This window comes from Amblyomma maculatum, chromosome 6, assembly GCF_055883805.1.
Source record: "Amblyomma maculatum isolate TAMU_Amacu chromosome 6, ASM5588380v1, whole genome shotgun sequence".
NCBI classification, from domain to species: domain Eukaryota; kingdom Metazoa; phylum Arthropoda; class Arachnida; order Ixodida; family Ixodidae; genus Amblyomma; species Amblyomma maculatum.
This window is the reverse complement of record NC_139349.1, coordinates 91,461,650-91,477,784: the sequence shown is the minus strand read 5'-3', so window position 1 is coordinate 91,477,784 and position 16,135 is coordinate 91,461,650. Positions and strand designations below refer to the sequence as shown.

The window sequence follows — 16,135 nt, the reverse complement described above, 5'->3', positions numbered from 1 at the left end:
AAATTTGACGCGAACGTGGGCTTTCGTTCGAGGCTGGTTGTTTTGCAACTGCGTGGAGCCGTCGTTATATATGTGTGTACTATACTATACGCTGGCCGGCAAAAAAACTAATTACTCGGTCAGATCGGAGGAGGTGTACCGTGTTTGCCGCGCATACACGCCGCGGGTGCACACGGTTGCAACGGAGATTTCTCTGAACAGTAATGTAATGGAGGATTGTTGCTAGGTTAGTTAGGGATTACTAAGATGCTATGCTATGTTACAGGGCACTAGTTCCTGGCAATTCACTTCTCTTGCCCTTGGGATCAGTGTGGGCATTTGCGGTAGATGTCATATACATTACCCTAAAACGAACCGCTTTAAGAATTTTTGTGCACACGCCCTACAATCTTAAAACTCGGCCCGCTTTAAATGTTAGAATGTTCGCTGGTCCACCGACGAGAGTGTGGTGACACTGATAAATGTGAAAAATGACGAGACATGGGCCGGCCGAACGTGAAAGAAGCCGCATAAAGCGAGAGAGGAGATGTGTCTCCTCTCGTATATAGGGTTGCGTATATATACAGCAACGCACGTCTCATAAGTGCTTTAGTTTACGGGCATGCATGTCTGTGCATATTATGTGTACATGCGTGCGAGATGGCAGTTCTACTTAAGACGGCATGCGTGCCGCACGCCATGTGTTCCACCAGAATTAACATCGCCTCACTTTTGAAAGGGATAAATAGACCAACAAAGGAACTCACGACGCCGCCTCAGTTTCACAGCCTCCTCCAGCCCCCTCCACCTGTACTTTTTTTTTCTTTCTTTTTTTTTTTACTAGGTACAACAGCCACCTGCTCCGTTTATGGTCTGCGCGTCCACCGGATCGCTGCCTTTTATGACGTGAGGGTTGCGTGGAACGTGGCGGGGAAAAAAAAAATGAACGTGCAGCCATAGGTGTGCATACGATACAGAGCGCTTTTCCTCAATCGAGCTTGATTTGTTTCAGTTTGCCTGTCCGTTGTCATTTCCTTTGTTACGCTATTTCGCGACTGCGGGCACGGGAGTCAGCTCTGGCAGCGAGAAGGTGCGAGAATTCTCCGGGATGCGTGTCCTCACGCGAGCGAACTCCAGAAGCAGCCGCATTTACGTTTATGCGCGCATATATAGTCGCTTTTCCTGTGGGGATGCACTGCTCGAAGCAACGGAGGTTTCCGCCCTGAGAAGCAATGTGGCTAACATTTGAGTCCTCACGCTCATTACCCTCTCGCACATTTGATTTTGCGACTAGTGAGACGAGAATAAGTGGCTACGCATCTGGTGGCAACAGTGACGAGACATTTATTAGGTAATCTAACGGGCTGCTGCTGTCATGAGGTGTACAATCACGGGTGCGCTATGATAGTCAAGGTAGTCGCAATCAGAGCCCCAGTGCAATGCGTGCAAACAGAAACACATTCATGCACGCCACGCGTAGAGATATGAAATAACCGCAAATCCCACTGTCGCTTCCATCCATGCGTCTCTCCAGAATGGGGCGTCACCAATCTTCCTATACGGTGCATTTCCAGTAGCCGCGACTCGTGCGCACTCGTTTGCCCTCCGCGAGGACGTGTTCTGATGGAGCAGCTTCCAGGGAGAGGCAGTACCAGCAGGAGCAGCAGTATATAAACGAGGTGGTGTCAAAGACAAAGAAATAAAAAAATATATAAGTGAAAGAGAGCAGCGTGCAGCGGTAGAAGGACGCGCGTGGAATCAGCGTGAGTCGAAAAGAGGAGGCAGCGCCACGCGGAGTGCCCGATGAAGAACGGCGGGGAATTTTTTTTTTTTCTTCTCGATGACCAAGTGCCTTATCCTGCTGCGGCCGGCGCCGGTGTGGGGCCGCTGCTGTTTCGAACCGCTACCTGCCTTACGCGGGAGCCGGCCGCTTTAATAACGACACACCTTTGCCGCGGCGGCGGTGCGGTCGCGTCGAGATCGGCTTGGGGCCTCGCCCTATTAGCATTCTAGTGCTCCACCGCTGCTGCCGTACGAAACCACACCTCAGACTGCTCGGCTGCGCAGGCAGCGAACACACGCGGTTACGGATAAACCCATCTCTCCTTCTCTCTCGCTCGCTCGCTACGTGTGCGCGCACTTGTTCGCCCGTCGTGGCGACGCGCTCACGTGCAGTTTTCGGGATCACTGCATCGGAAAACTACTTGTGACAGTTGTTCAAAAACGCGAGGAGCCTGTGCGAGTTACGTGAACCGCGTAAAACAATGAAAAAAAAAATTAAATAAACAATAAGTTGTGGAACGTCTCTTGCACAATGCGCAGATTGGCATGCACTGCCTTTGGACGTGAAAATCAGTTAGTGAAGATGAATACCGAGGAGGAAGCCGTATTCACTTGGGGCTGCGATATGAAGGATACTCCGAGTATAGGGGGACTAGGAGAAAAGAAGGCAAGGAAGGGAACGCCGCTGACTCGGAGAAAAGCGGGAAGCTTTTCTTTTTTGTTTTTTTTTTAGGTATGGAGATTTGTGCAGTCTTCATTTAGCGGTAAGCAATCCATCTTGGATTCCCCTGAATGAATCATGGCATGGTGACATTAATTCCGTCGCAATTTACCACGTTCAAATATACATTCTGTGTTTATCGCGCCAGTGCAGAATTTGTTTCATCGGCATTGATTTGAAAGAACGTGCACGACTACAATACCGGACTATTACTTGGCATGTTCAGTCATCTCGTACTCATGATAGATAACCGACTTTTCAAACTGGTTTTATTCAGATACTTCAAGTGATTATTCCCCCAGCTGATTGTCACTGTCACTTACGTGACCCGTATTTGGGGATGACGAAGTGGGATGTTCGCAATGTTTTGCTTCCCCCAGCGAGAGGAAGGAAAATAATACGACCGATGTAACGGACTTAGTTTTTGTTAGAGCATTCAACGATATTCAAACATTCGCCAAATCCGGCTGAATTTCATGGAAGCATTCTGCATGACTCCATCCCCCGTCTCCGTTAATCTGCATCACATCTTAGTTGTCTCCCGGAGAACGCGGAAGTTTAAGGTGTGGACGTGCTAGACCACGACGCCGTAAAACAGTCGTACGACAAATACTAAATTCTAAAGCCTGAAGCTCACGGCACGCCGTAAATAGCTGTTATGTATGCACGAAGGGAAGCACCCGGAGAGCACAAATAATTGGCTCAATATTATAGTATGCATGCTGGCGGTATACACTGGTCTTGTGTAGGACCGAAACCGTACAATATTGGGTCATGGTGTGTGCTCCAGCTGCCGCATTTCACATTAAATAAGTGATGCCTTTCTCTCTTTCCACACACTGGTGCACTGACATTAACTTTATAAATAAAGTAAAAACAACGGCTCTCGTATACGTAGAGGGCACTAGCAGGCGCGTCGCTCTCAGCCTCAACACTGATGCTCGCTGAATCACGCGACCTCAGGAAGTCGACAAGGCGTATACCGTTGTTCCCCCACTGTTCATCCGAAGCGAAAACAGTGGTTAAGATCTAGGGGCGAGCAGTGACGAGAGATAATAGCTGGTCTTCCTGACGTACCTTTCACCTGCTCCCTGAGGTCGAGACGGACGAGGAGGCAGTGTCGTATGCGTATCTGCTTCGAAACTTGGCGTGGGAACGCCTTCTACGTCCTCGACAGCCAAGCTTCTCGTGGCTTCTCGACAGCCTAACAAGAGCCGGCATCTGTCCCAAACGCCGGCAGTAGAAGGTCCTGAAGCACACGTTCTGCACGGGCGTGTATATACGATCTCGCGAAAGTACATCGGCTCACTTTTTGCCGCATGCACTGTTCATCCCAAGAGGATTTCATATATCGTTATAACATCTACTGCAGTCATTGGATGAGTAAAAATACACAGTGCGTTTTGCATATTTTTGTCTTTGCTGGGTAAACGTCTCTTCTATTTCTTGTTTTCCACCTGCCATACGGTGCGTTCTTAAATGTCCATCTCTAACAGGCATTACGTCAGTGATGATTGTTGCAAAAAATCTCAACCACTTCGCGCGCGCGAGGATTAACTTAATTGTTACCCATATTAGCATTAGCTCGGACTAACGCGCGGTGAGGTAGGGGAGACGTGATATGAAAGTAACTCCTGCATAACTCTGTAAACGCGAATCTTAAACATTTCCAGTGTTATAACATGTTTTTGACGTTTCCGTAGTTCCACATACTCAGCTCTAACCAGCGGCCGACAGGTCATTGTTGCTCGCGCACTCTAACAATCCGCGCAAACAGCAGCAAAACGCGAAGCCGCTAATTTGCTTCGAGTTAGCGCGGCACAGCATTTTCCTCTGCGCGCCGCACTATAAAGAGCCCCTAAAAGGTGCTGACGCAACTGGCACTAGCTGCGTGCCAGACTCAGCCGTTGTTCGGGGAAGCTCAGCACTTCGCCAGTGCAGTCCTCGAGTGTCTCGTCTCGTTAATCCCGGCTCGTAAACCATGTATAAAGGAAGGGCCCCGAGGGGGAGGACGAAGTAGCTCGCGAACCTACAGTCGACGACGCTGTACGGACTGTAAACTAGAGTGTGTGGATTGTTCGGCGATAACGGCGGCAGCTATCCCAGCCATCGTGTAATTGTCTTCGTTCTCTGTGCGGCTTAAAAGCTTCTCCGCCGTCGCCGCCTTGCCGCGGGCACGGGTGTCTCTTCGGCCGTATCAGCAGGAACCCGCGTCTGCACGGCGCGGCAGTTTACCGTTCCAAACACTCAAATATAGTACAGGGGCCCATTGGCAGCAATTAGACGCAATCTGAAGATAGGCTGCCGCGACTGCCGGCTCCTTCTCTTCTCCCTCTGCCCTCTCCTGTCCATACTAGTACCCCCTATGCTGAGGTCCTTCCTGTTTGCGACCGTCCCCTCCCCTCCATTCGTCGCGTCGTGTATGGCTTCTAGGCCCTCGTGGTCCTGTTAGCGGTAGGTAGCTCCGGGTCCGTCATACGTGCGAGCATATAATAAAAGGGATTTAGCCAATTGCGACGTCTGTCGCCAGTGTGTCGCCGTCATGAGGCTTCGTGGCCTGACCTCGCGCGTTCGCCACTTCTGATCGGAACGTCGGGCTCGGCGCCGCTGAACCGTCGGAAGATCGCTGCAGAGCAGCTGCTCCACCGCGAGGGGCCTGATGGCTTCATGCGAGCGAGCGTGTTCTTGAGAGTAGCGCGTATGCGCCGTACAGACGGGCGGCGAGGGAGGACGGTGGATCCTTATCTCACAAGCGCGGCGTGAGCACTTGTGCGCGCGGGCGCGCATTGCGAGCTGATGGAGGCGACGATGCGTTACCGCGCGCGCGTGAAACGCCCGCTGCTGAGTAGAAGAAAAGCGGGCAATTCCCGGCGGCACTAATTGCTTTATGCTCGCCGCCACCGCCGAGAAGCCAGCGGCAGCAAGATGGCGTGTTGTTTTTCTTTCCTTTTTCTTATTTCCGAAATGAAGGCGGTTGCTCGTTGTCGTCTCGTCGTCGGCGGGTGGGCGACTCTTTTCTCTAGTTTTTGTCACGAGAAGGGCTGAGTCGCCACGCCGCGTGCCGACTGAGCTGCGTGGGCGACACGTGCGGTTGCGCTCTTTTTTCGAGCTTCCGCTGCAGGTTTCTCTGGGCTAGAAGGATTTGTAACGCAGTATTCGGGCGGAACAGAACGGTGTTTCTGATAAAAATGCTCGCACGTGGTTGGCGACCCGCTGGAGACGCGATGTGAATCTTAATGCCGGAGAAGTAATGATCAGTGCTTACTTGGGTGGCAGTAGCGATTCAGAGATGCCGACTGATATGTGCGTTTTCTCTCCAACTTATGCCGCGTGTTAATTCTGTGGCGTCAAGCCACTATAGAGCTTATTTACGTGACGTCATTGCAAACTGGGCAGTGTTTTCCCCTCTCAGACTCATACCTCTCGGGAAAGTTTGCGAGGTGGCTTTGCCACATAGCACTTAGCGCTTGGTGACGCCGCCGACACAATTACCCTGGTCTTGACGGAATTATACTCCACAATTCAGTGCTCGCGCATGTGTACAGCTAATTACAAGGTTGTCCTCCTTTTTACAGCGCAATCTTGCTCTTGAATTTTTCTCAGAAAGACCACGAACTCAACATTCTTCCCACTCGTTCTGCCAAGTTATGCGGAGAAGCCCGCTCGTGGATGGGCGGTAAACTTATTGATCGTGCATCAGTGGAGGCAATGTTCAACAAGATAGGCTGAAGCTGACAAAAGTGTCAGCGCTCCATAAGCAAGAGACAGGCTGCAGAGTGAAATCGACAGAAACCACATCCAAAAAACGTGCATATTCTAGGCAGCCTATCTTGATCACAAGGCAAGCAGCGTTTTGAGGGCAGTATGGAGTACCCGCAAGAGTCCATTATTCGCAGACTTTTGTGCTTTGGGCAAACTTTAAGAAGTCTGGAGCAGCGGTGGCAGTAGTGGAGTTAACAAGGCAGACCGCGCTGATAAAGTTTTGCCGCGCAGTAAAGCTCTGCGCACAGTTTTCATGTATCTTGGCACCCAAGCCTGTTCACAAGCGGGAGTGCCGGACAACTACCGAGAAGCAAGGATTGAAACTAAGGATCCATTTTTTTCGGTCTTCCGAATAGAGCATTCCAAAACCACAAGGACGTCGCAAAAACCGCACTAGAGCGGTGCGTTGATATAGCTGTTAATGTTGGGCTTGTTGTCTTGAGTTGCAAGTTTTGCGCAAGCCGCCGCATAATGCGGCAGGCATGCACATTTTGCAGGGTATCTCTCATGACTAGCATAACAGCTGGAATGCCATCGATGTCTGATGCTGTCATTGGCAATACAGTGGCTCCTGGAATTCAGACAGGGTCGAGCTCCAACTTGTCCCGCAGCGTAGTTTAGGACATGGAGTTTGAAATGAAGGGCCTTTGCCACGTCGAAACACCACGTAACTCCTCATTCTTCACCTGGACAGCGGCCTGTATCGGCAACCTCTTGAAGAACGGCCACTTACACAAACGCACGTAAGGCAGCACCACAAAGTCAAAGCTATACAAGAGTGAGTCGCCGCCGTTTTGAAACGGAACAACAGCGCGCTGTCGCGCACTGCGCCACTGAACGCTGCTGCTGGCGTCGGAACGCCGTAATGCCAGTGCCGTCTGGAAACGCATTATATTGTGAAGGGTGACAAGTTAAGTGCGTATACATAACACCGCGTGCTGGAGGCACTCACAATTACCTGCGCGACTCTCGCAAGGACCCGGTCCTGCTTCCTCTTCGTCCCCTGCGCCCTTAGGAATACGTGCCTGTCTCATTGGGTCAGAGAGTGCTTTGTGCGCCCACTGTCTGCAGAGAGGGAGAACTGCTGCCGCCTCTGAAGAGAAGGAACTTGTTGCGGAGCTGCGCTCGCGCGCGATTCGGCGTGAATAGCATTACACGCGCCGCTTCGGCATCAAGCGAGCGAAGCACGTTCTCTATTATTTTGCTTATATACATTTTCTTTTTCTGTTCCCGGCATGCGGCAATTTTGCTCGTGCTTGCCAGTGTACGCTGGCGCACGTGCGCGCGCTCGTTGGCTCGCGCGTGGTTGCACTTCAACCTTTCGTTTTCGCTTCACGTTTTTTTTTGTTTTCGTCTTTTATGCTATTCGTCCTTGGTTTGTTTGCTTGTACTCTCCGTTATGAAAAAAAGTCGGAGTCCTCGGTGGCTGAGTGGTAGTGCCTATACATTGTTTCCTTCCGCGGAGCCGTGCCGTGTTGAGAAATGCTCCAGGACAGGTCCTATGCACCCGGCAAAGGTCGGGATGGAGAGAATGGGGGCTGAAGAAGGCTGGGCCGAAAGCCGGAGACCTGTCCCTCTCTCTCGCACTCCTCCACTTTCGCTGTCTTTGTGAGCATACGACGCTTTGTGAGCGCTAATTGGACAGCTTCCAATGGCCGGTACCTTATCCTTAGGAGCCCCTAATTTCATGGGACACGTGGGTATACTTAGTTGGACTCTTACAACACTCAAGACCCTTTGGTGTCTATAGGAAGCAATTACGCCCTGCCTATTCGTATACGTTTTTGCAAGATATAGTTTAGCGAGGGCGGCATTTGAGCAGATCTTGGCTCGGTCTGGTGCTTGACCAGTCATAGGCTATCCTTGCGATATACATGCATGCATCCTCGCCTGAGTTACTTAGGCTGCATGATTTTTGGCTTATGAGATCACGACATGTAGTATCAGGTCTTCCAAGTAAGCGAAAAAGTGCGTAATGGTCAAAGCGAAGGCAATGGCCACATAATTCTATACTGTGTATGCTTTTATAGAGAAAGCAATGAAACTGAAAAAAGCCTATACGCGTGGGAGATTTTGGATGCGGAGAGTCACATGAATACAGCGAACAGCCCCAGGGATTTTCATCGACCGGGAACAAAATAACACACACACACACACACACACACACACACACACACACACACACACACACACACACACACACACACACACACACACACACACACACACACACACACACACACACACACACACACACACACACACACACACACACGCACGCACACACACACACACACACACACACACACACACACACACACACACACACACACACACACACACACACACACACACACACACACACACACACACACACACACACACACACACACACACACACACGCACTGAGGGATAGAGAGAGAGAGAGAGTCATTGATATATAAGAATAGGACGCATCGATAGTTGCTGGCTCTCCAACACAGCATTCTTGTGGGCGGATATGTTGTTCCCTTTCGAATAGGTGTTACATGAAGGCAAGGAAACCACGGCGTTTCACACTAAGCTGACAGGCTGATATGCGCGGACAGCGAGAGTAGACAGCCTTGGAGTACGGATGGCAAAGAAAAAAAAATGGAAAAATGCAAAGATAACATGCAACATCTCTTCAAGCGCGACCAAAATGGGTGCCCGATCGGTCAACGCGAGGCCAAGTAGGCGTCCCACAACCCGCGCGCACACCGCGTCGCCAGCTACTATACTGATGTCATGGAGAGTCCTTCGTTGTCGACATCGTCGTCAACGTTTGGCGCAGCGCTCCCTGGAGATGCATAGAGTAGGTGAGAGCGTGCGCCGCTCGCGGCGGGTGCGGGGCAGGCAGGGTCCAAATTGCAGGGTCCGCACATTGGCGAAGCCCGAGTATCACCGCAATGCAGCACTCTCTTCGTAGAGAACGAAAACTGAGCCTCACTGTACTCGGCCGCCAAAATACGCAGGTGGTTTCTCCTCGTCCTCGGTCCGTGCAGGTGGTGTAGAACTATAGGCGGAGAAGGGGGACCTTATATACGCAGTGAGACCAGCCGGCGCCGCCCGTGGGGCAGGAATGACGCTAGTGTTCTTCATAACCTGGCATTAGGGAGACATTCTCGCCGTGTCTCGATATCGAGTGCCTTTTGTGTATGTGTGCGTGGCCATTTTGGTTGCGGCCTGCCCGTCACTTCATACAACAGCACCCGTGTATTCAGCAAGAAAGGCACACTGTCTCCGGGCAGCGTCATGTCCAGTGCGGGTATACACCGTCTTCTTCGTGGGGTTCTTCATGACGCGAGCTTCAAGTTTTTGCTGTGGATTAGAGCAACTACCGCATAGATTCTGTGAACGTCGTTTTGATTGCATTCCATTTTTTTCTTCTGTTGTTTTGGAGTCGTATATACGCACCACAGTGATGTGGAGTTTGACTATATTATCGGCGGCTAGAAGTCCAATGCTACGACCATAGCGCTGCTGACCAGAACGGGAGATCTTTAACAGGGCACAGGAAAAACGAAAACGGAATACTAACTTGTGTACCTTTTATGAAAGGACTAAAAGCAAAAATTTGCTATACCTGTCCAATGTCCCAGTGCGTAACATCATTCAAAAGCAGTTTGAACCAACATGCCCCTATAATTTCTGCCGTCCAGTTCCCCCCAACCCCACAGCCCTTGTTTATGCTGTTACCTCGCTACATTATCGCGCAGGTAATGTCGAATTGGCATCATGACAGCGACATATCAGCTACTACTCGCGTCTTGAGGAGGCAAAATTTTAGGCCCGGATAAAGTACTAATGTAAGAGCACTTCTATGACAACGAAGAAGCAAAGTGTTATTTTAGTGAGAACTCCTGGACATAATCGTCTACTCCCTTGCGTCATGTTTGCCTCCTCATAAACTCCATAATTGAGCAGCCTTGTGCCAGTAGCTAGGCGCAACGCCTTGTTAAAACTCGTAGCACACCGCTGAGACTAGTCTCGTGTGGCAGCCTTGATTGTGAGGCTAAAGTTAAAGTTACAAAGTGATTTACAGTCGCCGAATTATGGTACCTCTACTCGTGGACCCCTTTATAACCCGTTCAACACAGGCCTTCATGCACGTTAACACCGCTGTTCTTCACCGTTGAACGTGCCTTATCTCCAAAGCACCGGTACGAGCTGAGTAGACACGCGTGGGCCTCCATCTCCCCTTTCCACTTCCCCTTCTCTCAACGCGCACGCGTCGGCGCCAGTCGGGCCTGCGAACTCTGGGCGTCACCGTGGCGGGTCGCGCTGCTGCTCAAAGAGGGGCCACGAAAATTGAGCCTCCGAACCCCCCTGGACACTGGCGCGCGCGTAAGCGCACACCACGTTGAGAGAGAGCAACAGTCAGACCCCCCCCCCCCCCCCTCTTCTCTTTCTCTCCGCAGCGCATCCCTGATGAGGGGGCGCGGCCGCCGCGACATAACCATAGAGCCCCGGCCAAATGTGTCCCCTCACCTCTCCGTCCCACCCCTGCCTCGGGCTCTGTCCTCGACTCTTTCCTCTTCTCGTTCTTGTTGCTCTCGGGTACTCTCCGACTCCGGTTAATTGCCGCGACTCCCAAAAGCGCCGCGAGCGACGTGCCGCAGTAGCGAGAGCAAGAGCGCGAGGATGCGACACCGACGACTCCGGTCAGGAGAGGGACGACGACGACGACGACGCCGCTGTGTCTCGGGGCTTGGCCGACCGCGCGACGCTGCCCGCGTGCGCGCCTCCTGCTCCTCGATGATGATCGACGGCGATTTTCGGGACCAGACTTAAGAAGGAAAGGGGGAACGCACGGTCGTCGCCGAGATGTCGCCTCGATAGCGGCGGCCGCCGCGCAGAGACGCACAAGCAGCACGTAGTACTACTACTACTCGAGGCGGTCTAAATTTCCACCGGCGCGTCGCCTGGCCGGCCACAACCTCCCTGCCCACCTTACGGCTGTGTGCGTGCGTGTGCTCGCGTTTGTGTAACACGGGTGGCTCCGGCGTGTCGCTCTCCAGCGCGCATGTTCTCGCCGTGAGGCTGTCGCTGCCGGCGGGGCAATTTTTCCTCCTCCCTTCCTCCTCGGCCTCCCAAAAGGCCTACACCACGACGGCGACTACTGCCATACCTCTCGGCGCTTCCCCTCGATTACAATAAATGAGGCGCTCGCGTGCTCCACCGTTTGCAGCTACTGCCCACGGCTGCTCTCTCGGCCGATGCAGAGCGGGTTTCTACGGGTTTCTCTGCTCTCGGGAGCGCTCTGTTGGAACGTCTGCGGCAGTAGCCAGGCCGACCAGGCGTCGTTCCGCTCCAACGGTTGTGGGGCATGCAGCGTGGACGGCTTCACCGGTGGACGCTCGCGCTCCGGCGCATCAGCGCGGTTGGGCGCGGGTGCTGGCCGCCGGTCAGCATCGACCTTTGTTAGTAGCGGAGACTTGCGGGCGTATATGAGCGGCTACGGTGCGGTTATCTGTTCTTCGCGCATCATTACAGCATGTGGTTAGCACTGGTCAGTGTCACAGCAGGTACCGCGGGGACGGATCGGGCCCGTATGGATGCTGACGTTTTAACTGCAAACGTGCAAAAAGGATTGCCTTTGTGTCGTGACGCTGGGGCTATGTCGACCCGGCCTTCACTTGGTAGCGTGCAGAGACTCGGGGTTGAAGAAGGACTGAATCTTCGAGGTTGGTGAAATATGTACAAGCAGGTTTACTGGCACTTTGAGAAAACTTATTTACATGATTATTTACACGAAAAAGAAGGGTACATCAGCAAAATGGCAAGCGTTAAGAGTTCATAGCGAGAAGCGACTGGATGAGCCGTTTACCCAGGGCTCAGAGCCCTTTTTTCGGGCTCTGCACTGTCCTTAAAACCCCCTATGCCCAGCCCCCTCTCTGAAGATGCTGACCAATCAGTTCCAGGGCACGCCCCTCAGATATCGGCATCCAATCGAACACATCACTGCACTGATGGTCTGAGGCACTGACTGGTCCGGCATTAATTCGTTGGGCGTAATAACTTGTTGGCGGGAAAAGCTTGGGAACGGCGAGGAGAGGAGGTACATTTCTATTCTTCAGCAAAGAAACCACAGGCTGGTTCTGACAAGTGGTTTTACTTCTCAGAAACCCGAGTGCACGTGGCGCCGCATCCGCTCCCAGCATTGTCCGTTTTCGACAATTGCAAATCTTTCCTGCATTCCTGGGAAATCACTTAATGGCTGTATGCGTCATGCTCCTTTCTTGTCCTGCACGTCAGCGGACATGTCACTCTGTCGTCTCCTTTGGAAAGTAGACATTCCTCACTGGACGATAGGGCTTCTCGACTGGAAGGGTGAACAAAAGAAAGAAAGCACTTCCTGCATTTCCCGCAGGGGGACGTTTCTTTGTGTTTTTCCAGACGTTCTCTTGACAAGGTCAATTTGGCATTTGCAGGTTGTCCACAAAGCAAAACAGGCTTACAAAACAGGATTCCTGGAAACAGGCTCACTTAGAGCCATTGGACCATCACCACATATTCACAATACTTTTCCATGCCCACAGGCGAACAATAGAGCGCGCAAATGCGGATGCTTGGTCGTAACATTTGGTTGTCGGGTGCAGGAAAAATGAATTGAAAAACGCTAAATATAAAAAGACAATTAAGTTATAGTAACAAGCACAGAAACCGCGGGCTTTACGAAACAATATAACAAGCAACATTTCACTTTTTTTTTTTTTTTTTTTTTTTTGCCGCTTAATTCATCAGAACCTTACACCACAGTACGAAAGTGAAGCAAAGACGGTCATCCATGTGTTCGTTATAGCCTATCAGTAAATGAAGGTCAACGTAATAGAACGTGCAAAACTAGCGTATAGGAAGCGCGTGCTTTTCTTTTTAATATGCAGGAGGAACTGTACCATTAGTGGCGGCTAAAAGCGTACCGTGGAGGGTCTTGGTCATTGACACCTGTTGGGGGAGATTTAGTTTGTTATTCCTTTTGTTTTACCTTTGCTCTTCTTCCTCATTTATCTTCCCAATTCCCATTTCCCGCGCAGAGTAGCATGCCAGCGATTTCTAAACGCGGGCCAAATTCTCGTTTTTTTTTTTTCATTAAAGGGTTTCTACCGCTCTCTCTTCTCCCTATGTAGGGAAGACCACTTTCGAGTCGACATAATCCTTGCTGAACGGCGTCTTGGTTATTTTATTCTGTTACCTTCACGCGACTCGGTTCAAAATTGAAAATTTCTTTTAAAAATAGAAAAAAAAAAAAAACCTTCATAATACTCCTCATCCTGTTGAACTTTAGAATAGTTGCGAGCAATTTATTGCTAGCCTTCTCACTGTTACTCATTCATTCTTGCATATTAAATACACAAGATTATGGGAGGACTTCAGAGAAACAAAATGCGGAGGATACAAGTCGTAAAACTCGTTTCGTGGTTGCAGCAGAGCAGCTATCAGCGAAAAAAGAAAACGAGCACTCAGGTAGTGCGGCAGCCCCTATATCATCGATGTTCTGCACGAACGCTACACATGCCTGCCTCACTGTATGTCTCCTTACGCAAAGTAGACGACGCGCCGGCTCGGCGCAAGCTTGGCACGCGCGCGTGCTCCCGAGGTCGCCCGGCTGCGGCTGCTGCCCATCCCCGGAAGTGGAGCGCGCGCGCGCCTCGCATCAACCTGAAGCAGCGCGTCCTCGTCACGGGTTAAATCGCCCATCTGCCGTCGGTTTCTCTGGGAGCTGTGGGCTTTGTTTCTGCCGACGGCGCGTCATTCGTGGCGTTCCGCACTACCACGGGGGCGTCGTTCGCCGCTCTTTTCAGGCGTGGAATGATAGAAGTCAGAGCTGCGGCCACGCGTCCTTCAACCCCCCTTTTTCTCTCGGTTTTTTACATCATCACTGCGTAGCCATCAAACAACCATCTGACTGGTGCTGCCCTCTCTCGCCTCTCTCATCGTGTCCGAGGAAGCGACAGCATTAGTGCTACTCGAAAGAGACGAAACCACGCAAAGAGGGCGCGAGGGTGTATGTGCGTGCGTGCGCATGGCCTCTTCCTTTTCCTCCCACGCGCGGCGGAGGCACGCGCCATTCGTTTGCACAGGTCGACGCGCGCATTGCGCGCCGCTTGCGCTTTGGGCGAATCGGGGCGGTGCTTGTTATTCTTCTTGTCAGCGGAAGCGTTCGCGCTGTCGGCGAGCCATGTTCTACCACTGCTGAAGTGGTAATAACCGTGGTGGTTAACGCAGCGAAGCGTTCCGCTTCTCCTACTTTTGATTATGCACAAATTGCCTCCCTCGTTTCCTTTGTTTTTCATAAGCGTGCGTATGCACCGTGCATTTCAATAAAAGCTCTATTATACTTCGCGCTGGGAGTGTCGACGCTTGTGGACTGTCTTATCTACGCAAAGTTGCGCCCAGGTGCATTTTGAGCTATCGACGTAAATCGAATCGAGCTATACTAGGAGCTGGAAACTTTCCTTATCTTTTAACGATTTAGCACCGAGTACCGAATACCTATGCCCAAAGTAATGCAGTTGTGATATAGCAGCCCGCGGCGACGCCTAATGTTTACCAGCTGTACGGCCTTTTGCAGAGACATTTGATTGCGATCAGTTAAGCAAAGTCAAATGAGCTATCACGAATCGGTAACTTTTGCAGCCAATCGAACACGACACGACACGAACATAATGTTCGTGTTGAACGCATCCTTATACTTTCATGACTTGTGTGAAAATGTATCGAGCTGAGGTCGTGATAGATGACTAATAGAATTAATTTGCATGGCTAAAATGGCGACTTGGTTGTATTTTGATAACAAATACGATGGGATGACCAGTGGTGCGACTCAATACCAGGCGACGTCGTGACCATGATGGAAGGAGTACCAAAGGGTTTCTTTTCAATATAATAATAGAAGTCGAAAGCTGCCAGCGCAGCAGCGAATAACGAGTAGAGTATATGCTGAAGTTACCATGATACATACCGCCCCCCTGAGCTCGAGCATCTGTTTATCTAATATACCAACTTTCTTCGAATTCTCTTGATAAATCGTTACACTGCGCGAGTTGTCTTTACACAATATGGTTAAAAAAATAAACGCGAATTGAGCTGGGTTCGCCGATACTGAGCCTTCTTTCCTCCTTTTTTTCTTTTCTCACGCAGGGGATAAGCCCCACATATGCGAGTACTGCCAAAAGAGGTTCGCCTTGGCCTGTAATCTGCGAGCGCATCTGAAAACCCACGAAGGTAAGGAGTATGAGGCTGCCGTCGGGGACCACGCTTGTGTCACGCCCGCGTCACACCGCTGTCACACGTCGGTGGTGAACGGTTGGAATCTCATCTAGAGTGGGCAGATGGAACGTATATACCTGCACGTAGGCTGCTATACTACCCCGGCCGCCTTCGAATCACTCCCTTTTTTAATGCGCACTTCTTAATTCCTCATTAGAGTCTCGTGCGTGACAAGGTACTGCTTTCGTCCTTTTTTGTTTCGGCTCGCGTTCAGCGTACGTGCGCTAACAGCGGATTCTTTATATTATCCGAGTGAGCAGCGCAAGAACAAGAGAAAATGGAACGAGTAAAACTGCGGAAAAAAAGACTGGACGTAAGAAACACAAAGACACAAAAAAGGCGCCTTGTTTGTGTCTGTGTGTTTCTTACGTCCCGTCTTTTTCGTGCTGTTTTACGCGTTCAATTAGTATGAACCAACTAGCCATTCAGAGCATATTACTTCAGAAAATGGAAGAAGGGAGAGAATTGGAAAACAGTTGTTCACTGTTGTGTCCTACACTTTGGCTCCGGCCTCGCTACCTCGGGCGGCTTAAATCACCATCTCAGTTTCCTCGAAAGGTGTAAAAACTGACTCTTAAAGTGCACAACGCTTTCATTTG

General features: G+C 51.0%; 1 protein-coding gene across 2 annotated transcripts in view; it reads left to right on the top strand.

Moving 5' to 3' along the window:
• The window catches only part of LOC146186235 (uncharacterized), a 123,567-nt gene that overhangs the window by 78,917 nt on the left and 28,515 nt on the right, over positions 1 to 16,135 (top strand). The window contains exon 8 of one of the 2 annotated variants that reach the window (XM_084607107.1): positions 15,408 to 15,491. The exons of the other annotated variant lie outside the window; for it this stretch is intronic. Within the exon in view, the coding sequence (XP_084463233.1) occupies positions 15,408 to 15,491 (84 nt within the window). The remainder of the gene's footprint in view (positions 1 to 15,407; positions 15,492 to 16,135) is intronic. 2 annotated transcript variants of the gene reach the window in all.